General features: G+C 39.7%; 1 protein-coding gene across 1 annotated transcript in view; it reads right to left on the bottom strand.

Annotated features, from left to right (window-relative positions):
* The window catches only part of LOC113835458 (vomeronasal type-2 receptor 116-like), a 56,103-nt gene that overhangs the window by 29,417 nt on the left and 2,084 nt on the right, over positions 1-24,602 (bottom strand). Inside the window, exon 3 of the mRNA XM_035444155.1 lies at positions 23,835-24,046. Coding sequence (XP_035300046.1) covers positions 23,835-24,046 — 212 coding nt within the window. The remainder of the gene's footprint in view (positions 1-23,834; positions 24,047-24,602) is intronic.

The following is a 24,602-nucleotide window of genomic DNA, read 5'->3' as shown; positions in this document are numbered from 1 at the left end:
GATGCAAGAGCAGTGACAGAGGAATCAGACATGTGACACTTCTGATTTTGTTTTGCAAGTGATCGACAGAGAGGAAGTATATCTTGGTATGACTTTTCCTACTCTGACAACCTGTACCTCTCACAGAGCATGCACCAAAAGTGGACATGTACCAGAAGACAGCTTCAGAATAGGCGAGGGATAGATTGAACCAGACCATGAAGGTCTGGAGAATCTTGAAGCATGACTGACTAGCTTCCAGAGTGTTTATTTAGATATACAGAATTCAGTAAGTTCTGCTAGATTTGTGTTGTTTCAAAACAAACATAAAAACCTTTTTATTTGGGGACATGTTTCACATTTTCTCTTACTCATCTAGGTTCATGAGTTTAGTCATCATTGGTGAACCATAACATCACAGAGTAATTTTTAACATACATTTTCCATAAGATTTGACGTCACAGTTACAGTTATCATTTGTAACCTTTTTAATTCATCAACCCATAACCCATTACTTTAAGAATCTAGAAGCATATGACAGCCTGTTCTTGGTCTAGTATGTTTTGTGGCAGCACAGACACTAGACCAAAATTAAATCTTGAAGCCAGCCTCGGCATATTGCCATGTCCCAGTCAGTATATCTTTAACTGTTAATGATCAGAGTTCTCAAGAAAAATCATCAGGTTAAAGTTGCTGCAGTTACTATTCCAACTAGGACATAATACAATGTTCACATTTATATCTTTATAAAAATTTTTATACGTCTAATCCTACCATTCTGTTGTTCCTTGTTCATATGACATCATAGTGGCTCTGCATGAGAAACATGTCTATGAAAGGGAGGTAATAACATCGCACACTTTTTTCAATTTCTGTGTTATTCTTTGACATTAACATGTGTCTATGTGTAGGGCAGAGATAACTTCAGGTAATCTAACATTTTTTCTCTATATGCCATAAAAATACCTGCGTAGAGTGGAAAGAGGCTTGCAATCTGAACTCCGCTTGCACACTAAATCACACTCACATTTTAAAGTTTGCTTTGTTTTGATCATCGAGCAACTGGATAAGTAATACATAAGTACTGTATTTGTGACTGTAGACTTGGGTATTCCCCAAAGCTCTAATAAGCTTCTAAGTCCTTGTATCTTGTGAATACAATTTGAAACTGGCTTATTTTCTGAGGACATCGAAGTGGATAAGGTCATTATGGTTGTTCTTGTTATGGTAGTAAATAACCTCCTATGGCATCGCCAAGATGGTGAACATGGAATCCACGGCTGCTGAGACTTCTCTTCTACCACCTGACTCTCAGAAAGAAATGTTACTTTTTTCATAGGCTCTGAGAACCAGCAGTCCCAGCATGATTTTGTATTTGAATATCTGTGAGCCAGAGTTTGGGATGAAAAGAATTGCCATGCTTTAAAGGCATTCACTTCCTCTCTGTGTTATAACATTACCCAAAAGGCATTATTTCTATACATATGTAGGTTTGTTGAAGCAGTTCTCCACAAATACTTTGTTACTGTATAACAAAGGTAACATACAATTCCTACCATGTGACTAGAATATGTGTTATTCTCATTATGCATTTTTGTGTTTAATATTTAAAGTTTATTTTAGCACTAAAGACTGTAGATCTGATCCTGTGTTCTATCATACTTATGTGTAAATTACAGTTCATATATCTGGGTTAGAATACAAATTGTAGCACCTTATATTTCGATATACTCCAGAGAGAATTGTGGAAATTTTAAAAATGATCATGGAGTTGAGAGCAGTCTTAAAATTGTGATGCAGAACAGTGATATCAAGTTAGTCAGGGTCTGACTTCATATTAGCCTTGAAACTTACCTTATAAATTTATTGGTTTTCTCAGAACATTTCTCATTAACTTAGATTTATGGATTCTCTGGGTATCCACACATCCACAGAGGATACTCTGACCCATTTTATCAACTTTCTACCACCTTCTATGTGCCCTATTTCTAGTTGTTTCTTCAGTGTGGTGCACATTTCACTAAGGGAGACTCTTTCTCCCACTCTCAGCATTATTTAATATCCATTGATCCCTTATAATATTATGTGACAAATTTTATTATCCTGAAATCTATTCCTCATTGAGTAGGTTATCTGAACAGCTCAAACTTATGGCACTCTGTGCAGTATTTCCAAATTGCATGGTATTTCTGGAAAGGGGGACTTAAATTTGGCTCTTTGGGAAGTCTTATGATGAGCAGCCCACAGAGTACTGCTCATCACATCTTAGACTATTATTAGATCCCTCATTCATTGTAGCCCCAGAGAGCTTTCTGGATCTGTCTATGCCATGTGTGTGTAGACCAAAATCTTCTGACCGTGAATCAAGAAATGGACTAGAAAATGACTATGTCCTAGTACTTGGCCTTAATAGTAACTTTTTGATATTATACGATGAAAGACATATGTTTCTTGCCTAATCCCTCTGCATTCAATAGCAGAAAGTGTTAATTTAAAAAGTGGATCTCAGTTATATCAACCAATTGTGATAAAAACTGAATATTTTAACATTATAATTTATATATCTGTGTAGGATTGTTGTATATGCATATAACTTGTGTGTGTGTGGAATATCTTTGTGTATGGATGGATGTGTGAATATATATCAGTGCATTTGTCTTCAACTGTAAGGGCAAATTTGTGTATCACCTTTCCTTTTATCATTATTCCATACATTGTCTGTTTGCTGTTGCTGATGTGGATGACAAACTACAGAACACTGAATCCTCTGGAGATTCTGCTGGTGTTGGCGCATATCATCATTGGAGTCCTGGGATCACAGCTGTTGATAGCCATGCATATTTGCATAAGGATTCTGCTGATGGAAAATAAGTTCCTGATATTTTGATAAAATGCATGGCATGACTTTACATTCTAAGCCATCTCATCCTCAAACATAGCCAAATCCGCAATGAAGAAATAACGTAAACATTGGAAGCTGCACAAAGTGTATTGCAGTTACATTTCAGAATAAAAGTGTACTACCGAGAAACAGCTGAATTAAGGCTGTATTTTTCTAATTGGTCTTTTTTTTCAAAATATCCTTCCTGTTAAAATATTTCAAGTGTATCATAAGGTGTTCTAATAGGTCTTAAAAATACAAGTCTGGAGTCTGATATTAGGGGTGAAAGCAAAAAGATTAGAGAATCAGAGCAGCAAGCCATTAGAGATCTTAATTCTATGAAATCCTCAGTCTGAAATGAGACTGAGCTCCTTTATCCTCCCATCTCTATTCCTCTCTACACAGCCATCTCACTTCCTATCTGCCAAATATAGGGACTTCCAGACTTCTATGGTTAGCTAGTGCCTGGCCCCGCCCTCAGATATTCAGAAAAGTTTTACTTGTGATATATAAAAATATATTACCACATATACACTTGTATGTCTAAAAATAAGTTTAAAGTAATACAAGAAAACTATATATAATAAGTACAATAACTAAATACAATGTATACTGGTAATAAACACTTCAGCAATGTCTAGTCCATTAACGATTCACAAAGTCAGAGAAAATACTCCATTTCTTGTGAATTTCAAAAGGTGGTGCCTAAATCACTTTATTTTTAACTAACTATTCCAAAACTGTTTTTACTCAACCTTGCCTACTTTACATTTTGTTGAATTCTCTTTCCTGGACCTGATAACAAGGAAAAGTGTAGGTATAATTTTAAAATTTTCAACTGTAGCAAAGATCCACGAAGGCAATAATATTACCTGCATAAGTAGGAAGAACAAGCGAGTGATTATCCAAAATTTTGAGAAATAAGAGAAAGAGCTTGCGGCTAGACACTCATCCAAGTTTCCTCTGCAACATTGGGGTATCTGTCTTTGGCCTACAGGCCTAGCATATGTAACAGATATTTCTGTGAAGCAGGATATTCTGAAGGGGTGTTCTACCTTATCTTGGCAAAGATTGGCAGTATATAAACAGAGAAATACACACACACACACACACACACACACACACACACACAAAGTCAAATACAATACAAACTAATTCTATCTACAGGAATTAGCTAACAACATGTGTTCCCTTTTGTGATAACAAACATGCCATGGACATGTATAGGTATATATCTCAAAGCAAAATTCAACGGATTGATTTATTTGTGAATTAAAGATACCAAAGTAAAATAAGAGATGTCTCAGTGTTTAATGTGCTTGCGGCCTAATCATGAGGTCCTGCACTTAAAAAATCCATAAGGGAAGTTTAGTGAAGACAGTTGCAGAATTGTAACTCTGTAATCCCAAAATGGTGGTCATGGAGACTGGGAGAACCCTGGGACATGCTGTACAGAGAGTACAGCTAAATCATAAAGTAAGCAGTTCAGAGAGAGAGACAGAGAGAGAGACAGAGAGAGAGAGAGAGAGATCATGTTTAAAGTAAAGTGGAGAGTAACTGAGGAAGGTAACCAGTGCTGACTGTGGCCTCAACATGCACATGCACTCACACGCACGCAGAAGCTCACAGCACAGCTAAGAATTTAGAGTCTATAAATTACTTTAAAATTAAAAGGGACATCACACAATGAATTATCTCAACTCTTTTCACATCCCTGTATATCCTGCTAAAGCAGAAAGGCACCTCATGATAGAATAGCAATAACAAAGGAACACCTTGAGATTCTTGATGTCTTTCAGAAAGCCTTGGACATGAACTCTAAGAAGGCATTCGTTGTGTAGGCCTTGTCCCTCTGGTGCTTGCTGGAGCCTTCATGATTACAGTGGTTCTAACCCAGTTGGGGGAGCCATTGGAATGGATCCATATGACTTTGGGAAGAATATCCCAGGTTTTCTAACAGGCAGATCAGATGGCTGATGCTATCATAAAGAGCAAGACCATAGCCCAGTGACACTATGGGCTAGACTCCAAAACCATTTTCTCCCCCTTCAATATGGTGAGTGTTGAATGGCTTGCATGGGCTAATGCCTGCTTCGTCTTGTCTTCAAAGGATTTATGGGGAGTATTGATTGCCACTATAGGCTGTCCAAATGGGCTCCTCCTCTTTTACAGAGACACCCTCTTAAGATGCTTTCCTTGTTTCCTTCAGAGCCCATCCCAGAAGCCATTTGCATCTTCACTGATGGGGGGCAAGCAGGCACTGAATTAGTTGCCTTTAGGGGATACCAAGCAACACAAAGCCACCAAAGATTTCAACACTGCCAAGGTTCTGCCCAAGATGAGGAAAAACTGTGAGACTGGCATTACAAGACATCATGAGCCCTACAATCACTTTTCAGACAAACCCTATGTGGCTATCTTACTTCCCCATATCCTACATGCACACATTCATTTAGGTAGTAACCCTATATGTTCTCTAATGGGGGCTTTTAGGGCCCTGCTAGAAGATCAAGAGGCAGTAATTTACCTTCAACAACTTTGGGGCATTCCAGCCTCCCAGGTTTCCTGACTAAGGGCAATAAAAGGGCAGATACACTGGCGACAGCCCCAGAGGTACTAACCCTACAGAGAGCCACCCAGTGGCATGGCTTGACCCATGTCCTTTGGAGGGGACTACATAATAGATTCTAAATAATCCTATAAAAGAACTAAAAAAGGTAGCTCACACCTGCAAATCATGTCTACAGTATCTAAGAGTCCCCCCTCTACAGCTGACAGGTGTTAACCATAGAGGCCTAAAGCCCAATACCCTGTGACAAACTGATGTTACTCATTTTCCAATTTTGAGCAAACAGAAGTATGTTTTTTGTCTCCATAGACACTTACTCAGGGATTTGTTGGGCCACAGTACATACAGGAGAAAAAAACAAACATGCTCAACCACACTTCCTCTAATCATTCGAAATGTTAGTAAACCACACACACGTGAAGATTGAAAATGGCCATTGATTTGCCAAGAATTCCTTGACAGAATTTTTCGATAGATGGCACATCAAGCATACTACAGGAATCCCTTAGAATCCTCAGGGAGAATCAATTGGAGAAAGAAACCATTAGTGTCTTAAAGAACAACTTTTAAAACAAAATGGGGAATCAGCGTCCATTAATCACTAGGAATATATTTATTTACTATTAATATTTTGAATTTTTCTAAGGGATCAACTGAATCTAAGTTCCAAAAATAATGGGGCAACATAAACTGCAATCTGCAAGTTAAGGTCAAATGGAAAGACACTCTAACAGCCCAATGGAGGGGCCCAGACCCATTAATTACAATGGGAAGGGGATTTTATGAGTCTTCCCCATAGGAGAGGAAGCACCATCTAGCTTTCTGCAGAAATCTAAAATTCCTGCCTGCTCCCACAATGCAGGAGGATGAACAAGAACAGGTTGACCAACAAGGAGAGGAAGCAACAATGGTGATCAAGGCACATCCCCCAAAATAAGAGTGCCAATATAATGATACCTAACCATTTCCAAGGGTGCCAGAACATTCAGAAGTTCTAGTGTTCTTTAAAAATTATAGATGGTGTCCCTCTTCCTGACCACTCTGACACTCCTGCTGCTACTGCTGCTGCTGACTGCTTCAGTGACCAACCAGCAGAACTCTCATCATCTCTAAAAGGTGATTTGGATGGTGATCAATGCTGCCAATGGAGATGTCTTCAACAGCACCACTAATGAGGAAGTCCCTAAGCCTGATGGCCCATGTTCTTCTTTGGCCACTGTGATCTGGACAGAGAATCTTGGGATGTGGTAGACTGGACCTCTCTTCATCAAGGATGTTCTGAATGTGGAGGGTTGTAGTGATGCCTGTTCCATGTGTATCAGATCCCCAATCCCCAGGCAGCTCACATGTTCCCAATAGGGCAGCTTTAAGGGAAACTGACTTTTACATATTCCCAGGGAGCAATCAAAGAGCAACTGGCACATCCAAATGTGGTGTGGTAAACACCTTCTCCTGTGCACAATTAAGGTATGAGAAAATGATGCCAGACTCCTGGATAAGGCAATCTCCACCCTGTTAGGTTCCTTTTTAGTAATAACCTTAATTTGTGTGTGTGTGTGTGTGTGTGTGTGTGTGTGTGTGTGTGTGTGTGTGTGTGTGTGTGTGTTTGCCTTGCCTTAAAATAGGCTGGTCAGACTAATCAGAAGAAAGACCGAAGAGAACCAACTGATGACCCCTTTCGTACACTATGATAGGCTCAACCCTGAGGGTATCTCCATTTAGAGTGAACATTGACAAAGGTCTATTAGATGTCATCCTCTGTGGAGGTGCCAAGACACCCATACTTTGAAATAAAGTGGGACATAGTATTAAAAAAAAAAGTGGAATCTGTATGGTACACAAGCCAGTCAAAGATGGTGTTGAGGGGAAGTCAAGAGGGTGAGTCCTGAGTTGTTAACAAAAAAAAAGATGATTGGTTGCCTAGATCTAACCAGAGGAGGTCACTGCATGGACAGCTCCTGTTCACTAGGTAAGGAATAGGGTGCTATGCATGTGATTGGCTAACCTTTAAATCCATTTTGTTGGATGTTTTCCCACTCTGTGGTCTTTTGCCTTAAACCATGTTTGTTGGGTCATAATAAATGTGCTCCTGCTTGAATAGACTCCCTGCAGAGTCTGATTGTCTCTGGGATTCTAGGAGGCTGGGGAAATGGTCACTAACCTTCCTTGAACACAGCTCAAACATCCATGATTGGTCTAAGATGTTGCACTTAGGTAATATTATACCCTTCTGGCATCTTTGATGGAGTTGAAGACAGATAGTTACAGCTATGGTTTTCCTTACATACTATGAAAGATAAGTTACACAGAAAACTCTAGACTCACAAAGGTATTATAGATGATATGATGTTATTAAATTTTGCCAAATGTTAATGGACTAAATATTGTTAATTATAGTTCTTGCTTGATACTGTTTTGTTTTCTGTTAATTTTACCGTTTAAAGTTAAACCTTCCTTTTTATTTGGACAGGAAAGAGGAAATGATGGGGGGTGTCCTTCTGTACGCTGTGAAGATAGATTTCTCTTATTGGTTGGTGACTAAATGCTGATTGGTCAGTAGCCAGACAGGAAGCATTGGTGTGGCTGCCAGACTAGGAATGCTGGGCAGAAGAGCAAGAGAGGAGCCACTAGGGAGATACCATGTAGCTACTGGAAGGATAAGATGTCTGGCATTCTTTGGTAAATTAAGGCCACGTGGAAATACGAAGGTTAATAGTTATGAGTTAATAATTAAGAGACAGCTAGGCAGCAAAAAGCCTAAGCATTGACCAAAGAGTTCATAATTAATATAAGACTCCGTGTATTTATTTAGGACTTTAGGGCAACAGGACAGAAAACTGTCTTAAAGAAGTAGTATAAGAGGTAGAACATAGTACAGATTAGAGCATGTTCTTAGTGGGAACAAGGCCCTGTTTCCTTCCCAGCGCTAGATAAATGTCTACAACTAGAAAATTTAGATATTTTCAGAGTGAAGCTGAAGTATAAATGGAAGCAACAAAAATCTCTATGGTTTTATATTTATTCGATATTTACCACTCTTACGGCACATAATGAACATGTGAACAGTTAGGTGGATAGGTATACATGTTGATTTAGAGAGTACCTTTACATGATAAAATTAACATGAATTCATGCAAAGTAATACATTCGTGAAAATGTATATAAAAATTGCAGAAAATTTGTGTGACGTTTATACTTCAGGAAGCTGAAAAGAAACGCACTGCCTGCCTCCATCTCTCCTTGATTTGGTTAGGTCACAACATTTGCCTTTCATTTTTTATTTTTAATTTATTTTATTTTATTAGTTCTAGCTAGGGAACAAGCTTATTTCAAGTCCCTTCTCCCTCTCCCTCCCCTCACCCCCAACCCTCCTCCCCCATCCCCACATACCCCAATCCCATCCACCCACCACTACCCAGGTAGGGTAGGGCCCTCAACAGGGGCTCTGCTAAGTCCACCAAGTCTTCCTATGCTGGTCCTGGGACCTTCCCCATGTGTCCAGGGCCAGAGTGTAACCCTTCATGTGGGATGGGCTCTCAAAGTCCCTTCTTGCACCAGGGAAGAATGCTAATCCACCACCAGAGGTTCCCTGGAGTTCAGAGGCCTCCTTATTGACATCCATGTTCAGGGGTGTGGATCAGTCTTGTACTAGCCTCCCTGACAGCATCTGGGGTCGATGTGCTCTCCCTTGTTCAGGTCAACTGTTCCTGTGAGTTTCTCCAACCTGGTACAGACCCCTTTGCTCTTCATTCCTCCCTCTCTTCAACTAAATTCCCGACTGCGGCTCAGTGTATATCTGTGGATGTCTGTCTCTGCTTCCTCAAGCCACTGGGTGAGGGCTCCAGGATGGCATAAAGAGAAGTCATCAATCTCGTTTTAGGCGAAGGGCTTTTAGGTTATCCTCTCCACCATTGCCTGGATTGTCAGCTCGTGTCACCCTTGTAGGTCTCTGGAGATCTCCCTGGTTCCAGATCTCTTCTTGGACCTATAGTGGCTCCCTCTGATATGGTATCTCTCATCCTGCTCTCTTTCCTCTATGCATCACCCAACTCAATGTTTCTGCCCCTCCATTTCCTCTCCTCTACTCCTCTTTTCTTGCTCTTATTGTAGCAGCTCCTTCCACCCCCCCTACATTCATGCCCCCAATTAGTTCAGGAGTTCATGCCACTTCCATTCCTGGGGACCATTTATCCCTTAGAGTCCTTCGTGTTTCCTAGTTTCTTTGGTGAAGAGCATTATAGACTGGTAATCCTTTGCTCTATGTCTAAAATTCATATATCAGTGAGTACATACTATGTTTGTCTTTTTGTGACTGGGTTATCTCACTCAGGATGGTTTCTTCTAGTTCCATCCATTGGCCTGCGAATTTCAAGATTCCATTGCTTTTTCAGCTGAGTAGTACTCCATTGTATAGATGTACCACATTTTCTCAATCCATTCTTCAGTTGAGGGGCATCTAGGTTGCTTCCAGGTTCTGGCTATTACAAACAATGATGCTATGAACAGGGTTGAACATATGTACTTGTTGTGTGTACATGCCCTATTAGGATATATACCAAAGAGAAGAATGGCTGGATCTTGAGGTAGACTGATTCCCATTTTTCTGAACAACCGCCATACTGATTTCCAGAGTGGTCTTACAAGTTTGCACTCCCACCAGCAATGGAGGAGTGTTCCTTTTTCTCCACATCCTCTCCAGCATAGATTGTCATTGGTATTTTTTATTTTAGCCATTCTGACAGGCGTGAGGTGGTATCTCAGAGTTGTTTTGAGTTGCATTTCTCTGATGGCCAATGATTTTGAGCACTTTCTTAAGTGTCTTTCAGTCATTTCAGATTCCTCTGTTGAGAATTCCCTATTTAGTTCTGCACCCACTTTTTAATTTCATTGTTTGGTGTTTTGGTGGCTAGCTTCTTGAGCTCCTTATATATTTTGGAAATCAGTCCTCTGTCAGATGTGGGATCAGTGAAGATCTTTTCCCATTCTGTGGGTGGTCGTCTTCTCCTACTGACTGTTTCCTTTGCCTTGCAGAAGCTTCTCAGTTTCAGGAGGTCCTATTTATTAATTGCAGTCCTCAGTGTCTGTGCTACTGGCGTAATGTTCAGGAAGTAGTCTCCTGTGCCAATTTGTTCAAGGGTAATTCCCACTTTCTCTTCTAGAAGATTCAGTGTGGCTGGATTTATGGTGACATCTTTGATCCATTTACACTTAAGTTTTGTGCATGGTGACAGGTATGGATCTATCTGAAATTTTCTGCATGTCTGAATCCAATTGTACCAGCACCATTTGTTGAAGATGCTATCTTTTTTCCATTGTATAGATTTAGCACCTTTTTCAAAAATAAGATATCCATAGGTGTGTGGGTCAATATCAGGGTTTTCAATTTGATTCCATTGGTCTAGCAGTCTATTTTTGTGCCAATACCAAGCTGTTTTCAGAACTATGGCTCTATAGTAGAGCTTGAAGTCGGGGATGGGGATGCCTCCAGAAGATCCTTTATTGTAAAGAGTTGTTATGGCTATTCTGGGCTTTTTATTTTTCCATATAAAGTTGAGTATTGTTCTTTCAATGTCTGTGGAAAACTGTGTTGGGATTTTGATGGGGATTGCATTGAGTCTGTAGATTGCTTTTGGCAGGATTGCCATTTTTACTATGTTAATTCTACCTATCCAAGAGCATGGGAGACCTTTCCATTTTCTGGTATCTTCTTTAATCTCTTTCTTTAACGTCTTAAAGTTCTTATTGTACAGATCTTTCACTTTTTTGGTTAGTGTTACCCCAAGATATTTTATGTTGCTTGTTTGATATTGTGAAAGGTGATGTTTCCCTGATTTCTTTCTCATTGGATTTATAATCTGTATATAGTAGGGCTACTGATTTTTTTTAGTTAATTTTGTATCCTGCTATCTTGCTGAAGGTGTTTATCAGCCCTACGAGTTCCCTGGTAGAGTTTTTCGGGTCACTAATGTAGACTATCATGTCATCGGCAAATAGTGAAAGTTTGATTTCATCCTTTCCAATTGTGCGGAACAGTTTGAGGAGTATTGGAATTAGCTCTTGTTTGTATTTCTGGTAGAATTCTGCAGTGAAGCCATCTGGCCCTGGGCTTTTTTTTTGGTTGGGAGGCTTTTGATTACTGCTTCTATCTCATTAGGGGTTATAGACTCATTAGAGGATATATATTCATCAACCAAAGAAAACCTCAAGTTCAACAAATCCCTAAAACAAAATATCCAGGAAATATGGGACACCATAAAAAGACCAAACCTAAGAATAATAGGTGTAGAAGAAGGTGAAGAAACACTGCTCAAAGGTACAGAAAACATATTCAACAAAATCATAGAAGAAAACTTCCCCAACCTACAGAAGGATATGCCTATGAAAGTACAAGAAGCTTACAGGACACCAAACAGACTGGACCACAAAAAGAAGTCCCCCCGACACATAATAATCAAAACACCAAATCTACAGAATAAAGAGAAAATATTAAGAGCAGCAAAGGAAAAAGGCCAAGTAACATATAAAGGCAAACCAATCAGAATCACACCCGACTTCTCAATGGAAACTCTGAAAGCCAGAAGATCTTGGATAGATACCCTACAAACACTAAGGGAGCATAGATGTCAACCCAGACTACTGTACCCAGCAAAACTTTCAATCACTATAGATGGAGAAAACAAGATATTCCATGACAAAAACAGATTTAAACAATACATATCCACAAATCCAGCACTACAGAAGGTTCTGGAAGGAAAACTCCAACCCAACAAACATAACTACACTCACAAAAACACTGGCAATAGATAATCTAATTTTACCAAACACAAAAAGAAACAGGAGGAAGAAATCCACACACAATGACACCATCAACAATAAATCCAAAACAAAGAAGAACCAATGAACAATGGGCATTAATATCCCTAAATGTCAATGGTCTTAACTTACCCATAAGAAGATATAGGCTAACAGAGTGGATACCAAGACAGAATCCATCCTTCTGCTGTTTACAAGAAACACACCTCAATTTGAAAGACTGGCAATACCTCAGAGTAAAAGGATGGGAAAAATTTTTCCAATCAAATGGGCTCAAGAAACAAGCTGGTGTAGCAATCCTAATATCTAACAAATTAGACTTTAAACTGAAAGCAATCAAAAGAGATGAAGAAGGGCATTTCATACTCATCAAAGGAAAAGTCCATCAAGATGAAGTCTCAATCCTGAACATCTATGCCCCTAATACGAACGCTCCCACATTTGTAAAAGAAACATTACTAAAGCTCAAACTACACATAAAACCACACACACTTATAGTAGGAGACTTCAACATCCCCCTTACACCACTAGACAGGACCACCAGTCAGAAACTTAACAAAGAAACAAAGGATCTGACAGAAGTTATGACCCAAGTGGGTTTAACAGATATCTATAGAACATTCCATCCAAACACAAAAGAATATACCTTCTTCTCAATGCCACATGGAACCTTCTCTAAAATTGACCACATAGTTGGCAGCAAAGCAAACCTCCACAGTTACAAAAGAATTGAAATAATCCCCTGTATCTTATCAGACCACCATGAATTAAAGCTACAATTCAACAGCAATGCAAATTGCAGAAAACCTACATTTGCGTGGAAAATGAATAACTCCCAATTGCACCATTCCTGGGTTGAGGAAGAAATAAAAAAAAAGAAATTAAAGACTTCCTAGAATTTAATGAGAATGTAGACCCAACATACCCGAACTTATGGGACACATAAAAGTAGTGCTAAGAGGGAAGTTCATAGCACTAAGTGCTCACATGAAGAAACTGGAGGAAAGTCACATTAGAGAATTGACAGAACAACTGAAAGCTTTAGAGCAAAAAGAAGCAAACACACCAAGGAGGAGTAGACACCAGGAAATAATCAACCTGAGAGCCGAAATCAACAAAGTAGAAACTAGGAAAACAGTACAAAGAATCAATGAAACAAAGAGTTGGTTCTTTGAGAAGATCAATAAGATAGACAAACCTCTAGCCAAACTAACCAAAAGGCAGAGAGAGAGCATGCTAATTAACAAAATCAGAAATGAAAAGGGGGATATAACAACGGACACTGAGGAAATCCAAGAAATTTTAGGTCATACTTTGAAAACCTGTATTCCATAAAATTGGAAAATCTAAAGGAAATGGACAGCTTTCTGGATAAATATCACTTACCAAAATTAAATCAAGATCAGATAAACAGTTTAAATCGACCTATAACCCCTAATGAGATAGAAGCAGTAATCAAAAGCCTCCCAACCAAAAAAAGCCCAGGGCCAGATGGCTTCACTGCAGAATTCTACCAGAAATTCAAACAAGAGCTAATTCCAGTACTCCTCAAACTGTTCCCCACAATAGAAGCAGATGGGATATTGCCAAACTCTTTCTATGAGGCTACAATCACTTTGATACCCAAGCCACACAAAGATATGACTAAGAAAGAGAACTACAGACCGATATCCCTCATGAACATCGATGCTAAAATACTCAATAAAATATTGGCCAACCGAATCCAAGAACATATCAGAAAAATCATCCACCATGATCAAGTAGGCTTCATCCCAGGGATGCAAGGATGGTTCAACATATGAAAATCCATCAAAGTAATCCACTATATAAACAAACTGAAAAAGAAAAACCACTTGATCATCTCACTAGACACTGAAAAAGCCTTTGACAAAATCCTACATCCCTTCATGATAAAGATCTTGGAGAGAACAGGAATAACAGGAATGTATCTAAACATGATGAATGCAATATACACCAAACCAACAGCCAAAATCAAACTAAATGGAGAGAAACTCAAAGTGTTTCCTCTAAAATCAGGAACAAGACAAGGCTGTCCACTCTCTCCATATCTCTTCAATATTGTACTTGAAGTTCTGGCTAGAGTAATAAGACAAGAAAACGGGATCAAATTGATGCACATTGGAAAGGATGAAGTCAAACTTTCACTATTTGCAGACGACATGATAGTCTACATTAGTGACCCGAAAAACTCTACCAGGGAACTCCTATGACTGATAAACATCTTCAGCAAGGTAGCAGGATAGAAAATTAACTCAAAAAAAATCAGTAGCCCTACTATATACAAATGATAAATACAATGAGAAAGAAATCAGGGAAACATCGCCTTTCACAATATCCACAAGCAATATAAAATATCTTGGGGTAACTGTAACCAAAAAAGTGAAAGATCTGTACAATAAGAACTTTAAGACGTTAAAGAAAGAGATTAAAGAAGATACCAGAAAATGGAAAGGTCTCCCATGCTCTTGGATAGGTAGAATTAACATAGTAAAAATGGCAATCCTGCCAAAAGCAATCTACACACTCAGTGCAATCCCCATCAAAATCCCAACACAGTATTTCACAGACATTGAAAGAACAATACTCAACATTATATGGAAAAATAAAAAACCCAGGATAGCCATAACAACTCTTTACAATAAAGGATCTTCTGGAGGCACCACCATCCCCGACTTCAAGCTCTACTATAGAGCCATAGTTCTGAAAACAGCTTGGTATTGGCACAAAAATAGACTGCTAGACCAATGGAATCAAATTGAAAACCCTGATATTGACCCACGCACCTATGGATACCTTATTTTTGACAAAGGTGCTAAATCATACAATGGAAAAAAGATAGCATCTTCAACAAATGGTGCTGGTACAATTGGATTCAGACATGCAGAAAATTTCAGATAGATCCAAACCTGTCACCATGCACAAAACTTAAGTGCAATGGATCAAAGATGTCACCATAAATCCAGCCAGAATCTTCTAGAAGAGAAAGTGGGAATTACCCTTGAACAAATTGGCACAGGAGACTACTTCCTGAACATTACGCCAGTAGCACAGACATTGAGGTCTGCAATTAATAAATGGAACCTCCTGAAACTGAGAAGCTTCTGCAAGGCAAAGGAAACAGTCAGTAGGAGAAGACGACCACCCACAGAATGGGAAAAGATCTTCACTGATCCCACATCTGACAGAGGACTGATTTCCAAAATATATAAGGAGCTCAAGAAGCTAGCCACCAAAACACCAAACAATGAAATTAAAAAGTGGGGTGCAGAACTAAATAGAGAAATCTCAACCGAGGAATCTGAAATGGCTGAAAAGCACTTTAGAAAGTGCTCAAAATCATTGGCCATCAGAGAAATACAACTCAAAACAACTCTGAGATACCACCTCACACCTCTCAGAATGGCTAAAATCAAGAATACCAATGACAATCTATGCTGGAGAGGATGTGGAGGAAAAGGAACACTCCTCCATTGCTGGTGGGAGTGCAAACTTGTAAGACCACTCTGGAAATCAGTATGGTGTTTGCTCAGAAAAATGGGAATCAGTCTACCTCAAGATCCAGCCATTCCTCTCTTGGGTATACACCCAAATAGTGCATGTTCATACAACAAGGACATATGTTCAACCATGTTCATAGCAGCATTGTTTGTAATAGCCAGAACCTGGAAGCAACCTAGATGCCCCTCAACTGAAGAATGGATTGAGAAAATGTGGTACATCTATACAATGGAGTACTACTCAGCTGAAAAAGCAATGGAATCTTGAAATTCGCAGGCAAATGGATGGAACTAGAAGAAACCATCCTGAGTGAGATAACCCAGTCACAAAAAGACAAACATAGTATGTACTCACTGATATATGAATTTTAGACATAGAGCAAAGGATTACCAGCTTATAATCTTCTTCACCAAAGAAACTAGGAAACATGAAGGACTCTGAGGGATAAATGGTCCCCAGGAATGGAAGTGGCATGAACGCCTAAACTAATTGGGAGCATGAGGGTAGGGGGGAGGGAGCTGCTACAATAAGAGCAAGAAAAGAGGAGTAGAAGAGAGGAAATGGAGGGGCAGAAATATTGAGTTGGGGGAAGAATAGAGTAGAGAGAGCAGGATGAGAGATACCATATCAGAGGGAGCCACTATAGGTCCAAGAAGAGATCTGGAACCAGGGAGATCTCCAGAGACCTACAAGGGTGACACGAGCTGACAATCCAGGCAATGGTGGAGAGGATAACCTAAAAGCCCTTCGCCTAAAATGAGATTGATGACTTCTCTTTATGCCATCCTGGAGCCCTCACCCAGTGGCTGATGGAAGCAGAGACAGACATCCACAGGCATACACTGAGCCGCAGTCGGGAATTTAGTTGAAGAGAGGGAGGAATGAAGAGCAAAGGTGTCTGTACCAGGTTTGAGAAACCCACAGGAACAGTTGACCTGAACAAGGGAGAGCACATCGACCCCAGATGCTGTCAGGGAGGCCAGTACAAGACTGATCCATATCCCTGAACATGGATGTCAATAAGGAGGCCTCTGAACTCCAGGGAGCCTCTGGTGGTGGATTAGTATTTTTCCCTGGTGCAAGAAGGGACTTTGAGAGCCCATCCCACGTGAAGGGTTACACTCTGGCCCTGGACTCATGGGGAAGGTCCCAGGACAGCATAGGAAGACTTGGTGGACTTAGCAGAGCCCCCGTTGAGGGCCCTACACTGCCTGGGGAGTGGTGGGTGAATGGAGTGTGGGGTGGGCTGGTGTGGGGGAGGAGGGATGGGGTGAGTAGAGGGAGAGGGAGAAGGGACTTACATGTGAAACAAGCTTGTTCCCTAACTGGAACTAATAAATAATTTTTTTTAAAAAAAAAGCCTTAACAGTGTAAAGTATCCAAAATTAACAATCATAAAGGTGAAATATAAGAAGACACAATAATCTGCTTATGTCACATCCTAACTATCTATTTTAACTAAACCCTAAAGTCATCTGAAAGAGGTGTCCAAGCCTGAACACCTCCTTCCAATCCCAACCATAAACAATAGGAAGCTATCCCTAACTAGGTATATACACTATCCTAACTGACAACAATGGGGAAAGGGAGCAAAGCATCCTCCAAGTTACTGCCTGCTGAAATGGGACCACAATAGCCTTGTGGGTTCCTGTAGGAAGAAAATGTTAGTATAATGAAAGTCTTGAATGAATTGTATCCAGTCCATGTTAGATGGGATTCACTTGATTGAAGATCTCACTTGAAATCCTCAACTTGATTGAAGTCATTATCTGTGAAGCTTTGGCTAGAGTGTCAGTTGAAATGGAGCAAGTTGGATCAAGTGCAGTCAAGGAGGTGTGGCCCATTTCCTTTCCGAGGTGTCCAGGGATTGCTGTCAGGCAGGTCTTCATTGGTTGTGTGGGACTCAAACATAAACAGTTAGAAGAGAAATGTTCGCTTGTGTATGTACACATACTGGGGAAGGCAACCATGGAGAATAACGATTACGAGAGGGTGTATACCTTGATGGAAAGAGCCAAAAAAGACAAAGACAGTACCCAAATTCTTCTCTTATTCTGTATTATATTAATTAGCTTCTTGATACAATACAGAAACTCTAAAGTTTGGTTAAACAATGTTCTTGAATTTTAGAGGGGGAAAGCCAAATCCACCTCTAAAGCCAGCATTGGTTTAATTGAATAGGGACTAGGAAATAAAGGGAAATAGAGACGGCTGTAAAGTTTACCATATGGCACGTTCCTTTTGTCTGAAGGTTATAGCTACCTTTTCTTCTTAAGCATCTACCCATGCAGTGTCCTTTGCCTTCTAGAGATGAGTTTTCCTGTGAAGATAAAAGCAAAACACTTCCCTTTCCTTTGGGAGGTTTCTATTTAGTTTATAAGATATACCTTAGTAGAATACCTGTCATTTCTCCTCGTTGAGAGGTATTTCCTTTCGAATCTTGATCAACTTTAATGGTATCCAAAGTTTTTCTTCTCCTGTGGAAACCAATGCAAAGGCCCTACCCCAACGTAACACATGTCCTGGTTTCCATACAGAGGTTAGTACATCTTTGAAGTATACTGGCTGATTGAGTTCAGCAGTTTTTTCCATAGTCCAGTGCCTTTCTGCAGCTGTTTGTCCTTTTTCATTGGCATTAAGAAAGTTTAGTGTTAATAAAGCATTATGCAACCTGTGTTTGGGGGTTTAGTCTTCCAAGCTTGTTTGTTGAGCATCTCCATAAGTGTTCTATTAGATCTCTCAACCACTGCTTGTCCTGTAGGATTGTGTGGTATACCTGTAACATGCTTTATGTTATAATATTTGAAAAACTGTTCCAATTTAGTGGAGACATATGCTGGAGCATTATCAGTTTTTATTTGTTCAGGTATACCCATAACTGCCATCACCTCAAGTAGGTGTGTAATAACAGAATCAGCTTTTTCAGAGTTAAGAGCAGTAGCCCATTGGAACCCTGAGAATGTTTCTATAATATGATGCACATATTTCAAATTTCCAAACTCTGCAAAGTGAAAGACATCCATCTGCCAAACCTCCTTTCTCCGAATGCCCTTAGGATTACAACCTGCTGGCAATGGAGTTTGGTTATAAAAGGAACAAGTAGGACAGTTTCTCACTATCTCCTTGGCTTGTTGCCAAGTGATGGAGAAGTCCTTTTTCAAACCTTTGCTATTTACATGATGTTTCTTATGAAATTCTGAGTCTTCTAGCACACTTCCAATTAATAAACGATCAATCTCATCATTGCCTTGTGCTAGTGGGCCTGGCAGACCCATATGGGATCTGCTATGTGTAATGTATATAGGATTACTTCTGTTTATGATTGTTTCCTGTAATTGTAAAAACAATGAGGTTAATTCTGTATTATCAGGAATGAACTCTGCAGTCTCAATGTGTAACATGACTCCCTCTGCATATTGAGAATCAGTAACTATATTAAGAAGTTCTGTAAAATCCATAAGTACCATGAGAATTGCATATAATTCTGCCTTCTGTACAAATGCATATGGACTTTGAACTACTTTACTTACCTCACATGCTTTATAAACAGCCTGACCTGATTTGTTGGCATCAGTGTAGAAGGTAAGAACTCCAGATATGGGAGTTTGTCTTACAATACGTGGAAGAATCCAGACTGTCTTTTTTATTAATTTAATTCTGTCAGTTTTGGGATAATTGTTGCTAATCGTTCCCAAAAATCAGTAAGATCTATTTGCCAATATTCATTAACCTTCCACAAGGAGAAAATTTCTTCATTAGTTAAAGGTACTATAATTTCTGCTGGATCTTTTCCAGTCAGTTGACAAAGTCTTAATTTGCCCTTTAAAATCAAATCAGAAATCTTTTCTATATATGTCTTTAACTTTTTATTCTGTTTATGTGGCAGAAATATCCACTCCAATATGGTATCTTCCCTCTGCATCAGAATCCCAGCAGGGTATTCTCTGGATGGTAAGATAACCAGAATACAGTCTAAATTAAGGTTTATCTGATCTACATGTGCATCCAATATTCTGTTTTCTACCCATTTTAACTCTTTTTCTGCCTTAGCAGATAATATTCTTGGACAGTTTATCAACTTCAAGGGCCATTTTTAAATGCTTTAAGTCATGTCCTTCTATACCAATAATCATCTGTAATTGAGAAATTTCCCCTAATAATTTCTGAAGAGAATTAAGAGTTTGATAACAATCCCTTCTAATTTGTACCTTTTGAGGTCTGATCTATTGGTTTAAAGTCTCTTTATTTCCAAGCACAGCCGGATGAAACACAGGCCAGAGCTAGGTTAAGAACCCAGCCAGCGCAGCCAGAACAAAAAGAGCGCGCGGTCCCCATGTGCAGCCTTTTAAGAAGTCCCTTTTACGTCATCCCGGCTTTCCTTCACCCCGCCCTTATGGGCGAGTCCCCAGGTCCACCTGGTACCTGCCCCAGGTCCATTGGGCGGGGCTAGGGTTACTCCCTACAATTCCCCTTTTAGTCTAAGAGAGGATTAAAACTTAATAGTGTAAAATATCCAAAACTAACAATCATAAGGGTGGAATACAAGAATATACAATAATCTGCTATGATACATCCTATGTCTATTCTAGCTAAGTCTTAAAGTCATGTGGAAAAAGTGTCTAACTTGAACACCTTCTTCCAATCCCAACTCTAAACAATAAGAAGGTCATTCTTAACTAGGCTTACACTACCCTAATACACAATAATGGGGAACGGGGGCGTAGCATCTTCTAGGTTACTTCCTGCTGAAACGGGACGAAGATGGTCATGTGGGGGCCCTGTGGAAAAAAAAATGCCAGTACAGGGAAAGTCTCTAGTGAGTTATATCTAGTCCATGTTAGATGATTTGTTTGATTGAAGATCTACGTTGAAATCCTCAACTTGATTGAAGTCGTCACTCGAGGTTCTGGTTGGAGTGTCAGTCGAAACGGAGTGAGTTGAATCCAGTGTAGTCAGGAAGGTGTAGTCCAATTCCTTTTCCGGAGCATGTAGGGATTGCTGTCAGGATGGGTCTTGATGGCTGTATGGGACTCAAACATAAGTGTCATCAGAGAAATGTTCGCTTGTTTATGTATGTGTACTGGAAAAGGTACCTTGATGAACCTTGACTAACAACGATTCTGAGAGGGTGTAAAAGAAAAGCCAAGAAAAACAAAGATAGTCCTCTTATTCTTTATTTATTCTGTATTATAGCAATTGGCTTCTTGATATAACACAGAAACTTTTAAATGTTGTTAAATAACATACTTGGATTTTAGAGTAGGAAAGCCAAACCCAACTCTAAATCCAGTCTCGATTTAGTTGAATAGGGACCAGGAAATGAATAGACATAGAGTTATTCGAGAGACAGCTGTAAATTTTTACCGTATATCACGTTCCTTTTGTTCGATGGTTATAGCTACGTTCTTTCCTTGAGTATCCATACATGTAATGTCCTTTGACTTATAGAGGGCAGTTCCTCAGAAAATACCTGTCAGTCATCCTTGTCGAGGGGGTTGTCTCCTCAACTCGAATCTTGATCAATTTTGATGGTATCCAAAGATTTTCTTCTCCTGTGGAGACAAATGCAAAACCCCTACCCCAACGTAATACATGTCCAGGTTTCCATACCGAGGTCAGCACATCTTTGTAATACACTGGTTGGTTCAGTTCAGCTGTTTTTTCCGTAGTCCAGTGTCTTTCCGCAGCTGTCTGCCCACTGTCATTGGCATTAAGAAAGTTTAGCGTTAATAAGGCATTATGTAACCTATGTTTGGGGGGTTTTGACTTACCAGCTTGCCTATGGAGCATCTCCTTAAGTGTCCTGTTAGACCTTTCGACGACTGCTTGTCCTGTAGGGTTGTGTGGTATACCTGTGACATGCTTAATGTTATAATATTTGAAAAACTGTTCCATTTTTGTGGAGACATATGCCGGAGCATTGTCAGTTTTTATCTGCGCCGGTATGCCCATAACTGCCATCACCTCCAGTAGGTGTGTAATAACGGAATCAGCCTTTTCAGAGTTGAGAGCAGTAGCCCATTGGAAACCTGAGAATGTGTCAATGGTATGATGCACATATTTCAAATTTCCAAATTCTGTAAAGTGAAAAACATCCATTTGCCAGATCTCATTCCTCCGAAGGCCTTTAGGATTACATCCCGCTGGCAGTGGAGTTTGGTTATAAAAGGAACAAGTAGGACAGTTTCTCACTATCTCCTTGGCTTGTTGCCAAGTGATGGAGAAGTCCTTCTTTAAACCCCTGCTATTTACATGATGCTTTTTATGAAATTCCGAGGCTTCTAGCACAGTGCCAATCAATAAACGATCGATCTCATCATTGCCTTGTGCCAGTGGGCCTGGCAGACCCGTATGGGATCTGATATGCGTAATGTACAGTGGGTTACTCCTGTTTCTGATTGTTTCCTGTAACTGCAAGAACAACGAGGTTAGTTCAGTGTTATCAGGGACAAATTCTGCAGTCTCTATGTGCAAGACGACTCTTTCTGCATATTGGGAATCAGTAACTATATTAAGAGGTTCTGTAAAATCCATGAGCACCATAAGAATTGCATATAATTCTGCTTTCTGTACAGATGTATATGGACTTTGAACTACTTTACTTACCTCACCTGCTTTATAACCAGCCTTACCTGTTTTGTTAGCATCAGTGTAGAAGGTAAGAACTCCAGAAATGGGAGTTTGTCTTACAATGCGTGGAAGAATCCAAACCGTCTTTTTTATGAATTTAATTCTGTCGGTTTTGGGATAGTTGTTACTAATTGTTCCCAAAAAGTCAGTGAGAGCTATTTGCCAATATTCATTATCCTTCCATAGGGAGGAAATCTCATCATTAGTTAAGGGTACTATAATCTCTGCTGGGTCTTTCCCAGTCAACTGACGAAGTCTTAATTTGCCCTTTAAAATCAAATCAGAAATCTTTTCTATATACGTCTTTAACTTTTTGTTCTGCTTATGTGGCAAGAATATCCATTCCAATATAGTGTCTTCCCTCTGCATCAGAATCCCAGAAGGGTATTCTCTGGATGGCAAGATGACCAGAATGCAATCTAGATCAAGGTTTATCCGATCTACATGCGCATCCAATATTCTGTTTTCTACCCATTGTAGCTCTTTTTCTGCTTCAGCCGATAATATTCGTGGACTGTTTAAGTCCTTATCACCTTTTAGTGCCATTTTTAAATGCTTTAAGTCATGTCCCTCCACACCAATGATTGTCTGTAATTGAGATATTTCTCCTAGTAGCTTCTGAAGACTGTTAAGAGTTTGATAACGGTCCCTTCTAATTTGTACCTTTTGAGGTCTGATTCTTTGTAAGTCTATCTTATATCCTAAATAGTTAATAGAATCTCCTCTTTGTATCTTTTCTGGGGCAATTTGTAAACCCCATCTAGGCAGAACCTCCTTCACCATAGTAAACATACGTTCTAAAGTTTCCTCATTAGAATCTGCTAAAAGAATATCATCCATATAATGATAAACAAGAGATTGTGGAAATTGTTTACGAATTATTTCCAAAGGTTGTTGTACAAATTGTTGACACAAGGTAGGGCTGTTTAGCATCCCCTGAGGTAAAACTTTCCATTGGTATCTCCGAACTGGTTGTGAGTTATTAAGAGTTGGCACCGTAAATGCAAACTTTTCTCTATCACTTTCTTGTAATGGTATAGTGAAAAAGCAGTCTTTAAGGTCAATTACTATGATCGGCCATCCTTTAGGTATTAAGGAAGGCAATGGCATTCCAGGCTGTAGAGCGCCCATAGGCTGAATTACCTTATTTATGGCTCTCAGGTCTGTCAGCATTCTCCAGTTACCTGACTTCTTCTTGATGACAAATACAGGAGAATTCCAAGGGCTGGTAGATTGTTCTATGTGACCAGCCTCTAGCTGTTCCTGTACTAACTTTTCTAGAGCCTCTAGCTTTTCAGAGGTCAAAGGCCATTGCCCTATCCAGACCGGTTCGTCTGTAAGCCATTTTAATGGCAGGGCCTTTGGTTCCTCTAAAGGCCTGTCATTTGTATTTAATGTCTGTACAGCCCGGATAGTTGGTAACCATTTTCCATGGCATCTTACCCGATCTTTTCTACTATCCCGCGGTTGTCTAGAATTCGTATCCGACACTGGAGGGATGTTAATTTGAGTATTCCACTGTTGTAATAAATCACGACCCCATAAATTTATAGCAATATCTGCTACGTAAGGTTTCAATATTCCTTTTTGTCCTTCCGGTCCAATACAAACCATCGAGTTAACACTCCGTCGGACCCTAGATAGAGTTCCAATTCCTAAAAATTGTACATTGGCCTCTTTAAGTGGCCAATTCTTAGGCCAACATTTCTGAGTGATAATAGTCACATCAGCTCCAGTGTCCACCAAACCAGACATAACTTTATTGTGAATTTTAATTTGTAACTGAGGCCTTTTATCATTAATAGAAGCTTGCCAAAATACGCGTTTGTCATTTTCATTAGTCACATGTGATTCTTCATCACTATTTAAACTACCCTCTAGAGCAATATCATTTTCCACCATAGGCAAGGAATTATCTATTTGTCCTGTGAGAGATTGTCTTCCACTGTTACTGGGAATGATCGAACTGTTCTCGGGGCAGGGGCCTGCTCGAGGCCCCTTTCCGAGTTTCCCGGCGCCAATAATTTTCCCTGAAAATCCCTAGTTGATCTGCATTCATTAGTCCAGTGTTTGCCCTTACCACATCTCCTACATAATCCAGAGGGCAACGACCTGTCGCGTGAATTTCTCTGTCTACAATTTTTCCTTGTATGTCCTATCTTACCACAGCTGAAACATCTATTCTCCTGACGCCTCCATGGACTTCCAGAG

This window comes from Cricetulus griseus, chromosome 4, assembly GCF_003668045.3.
Source record: "Cricetulus griseus strain 17A/GY chromosome 4, alternate assembly CriGri-PICRH-1.0, whole genome shotgun sequence".
Taxonomy (NCBI): Eukaryota; Metazoa; Chordata; class Mammalia; order Rodentia; family Cricetidae; genus Cricetulus; species Cricetulus griseus.
Note: the sequence above shows the minus strand (reverse complement) of the source record. Positions and strands in the feature narration are given on the sequence as shown.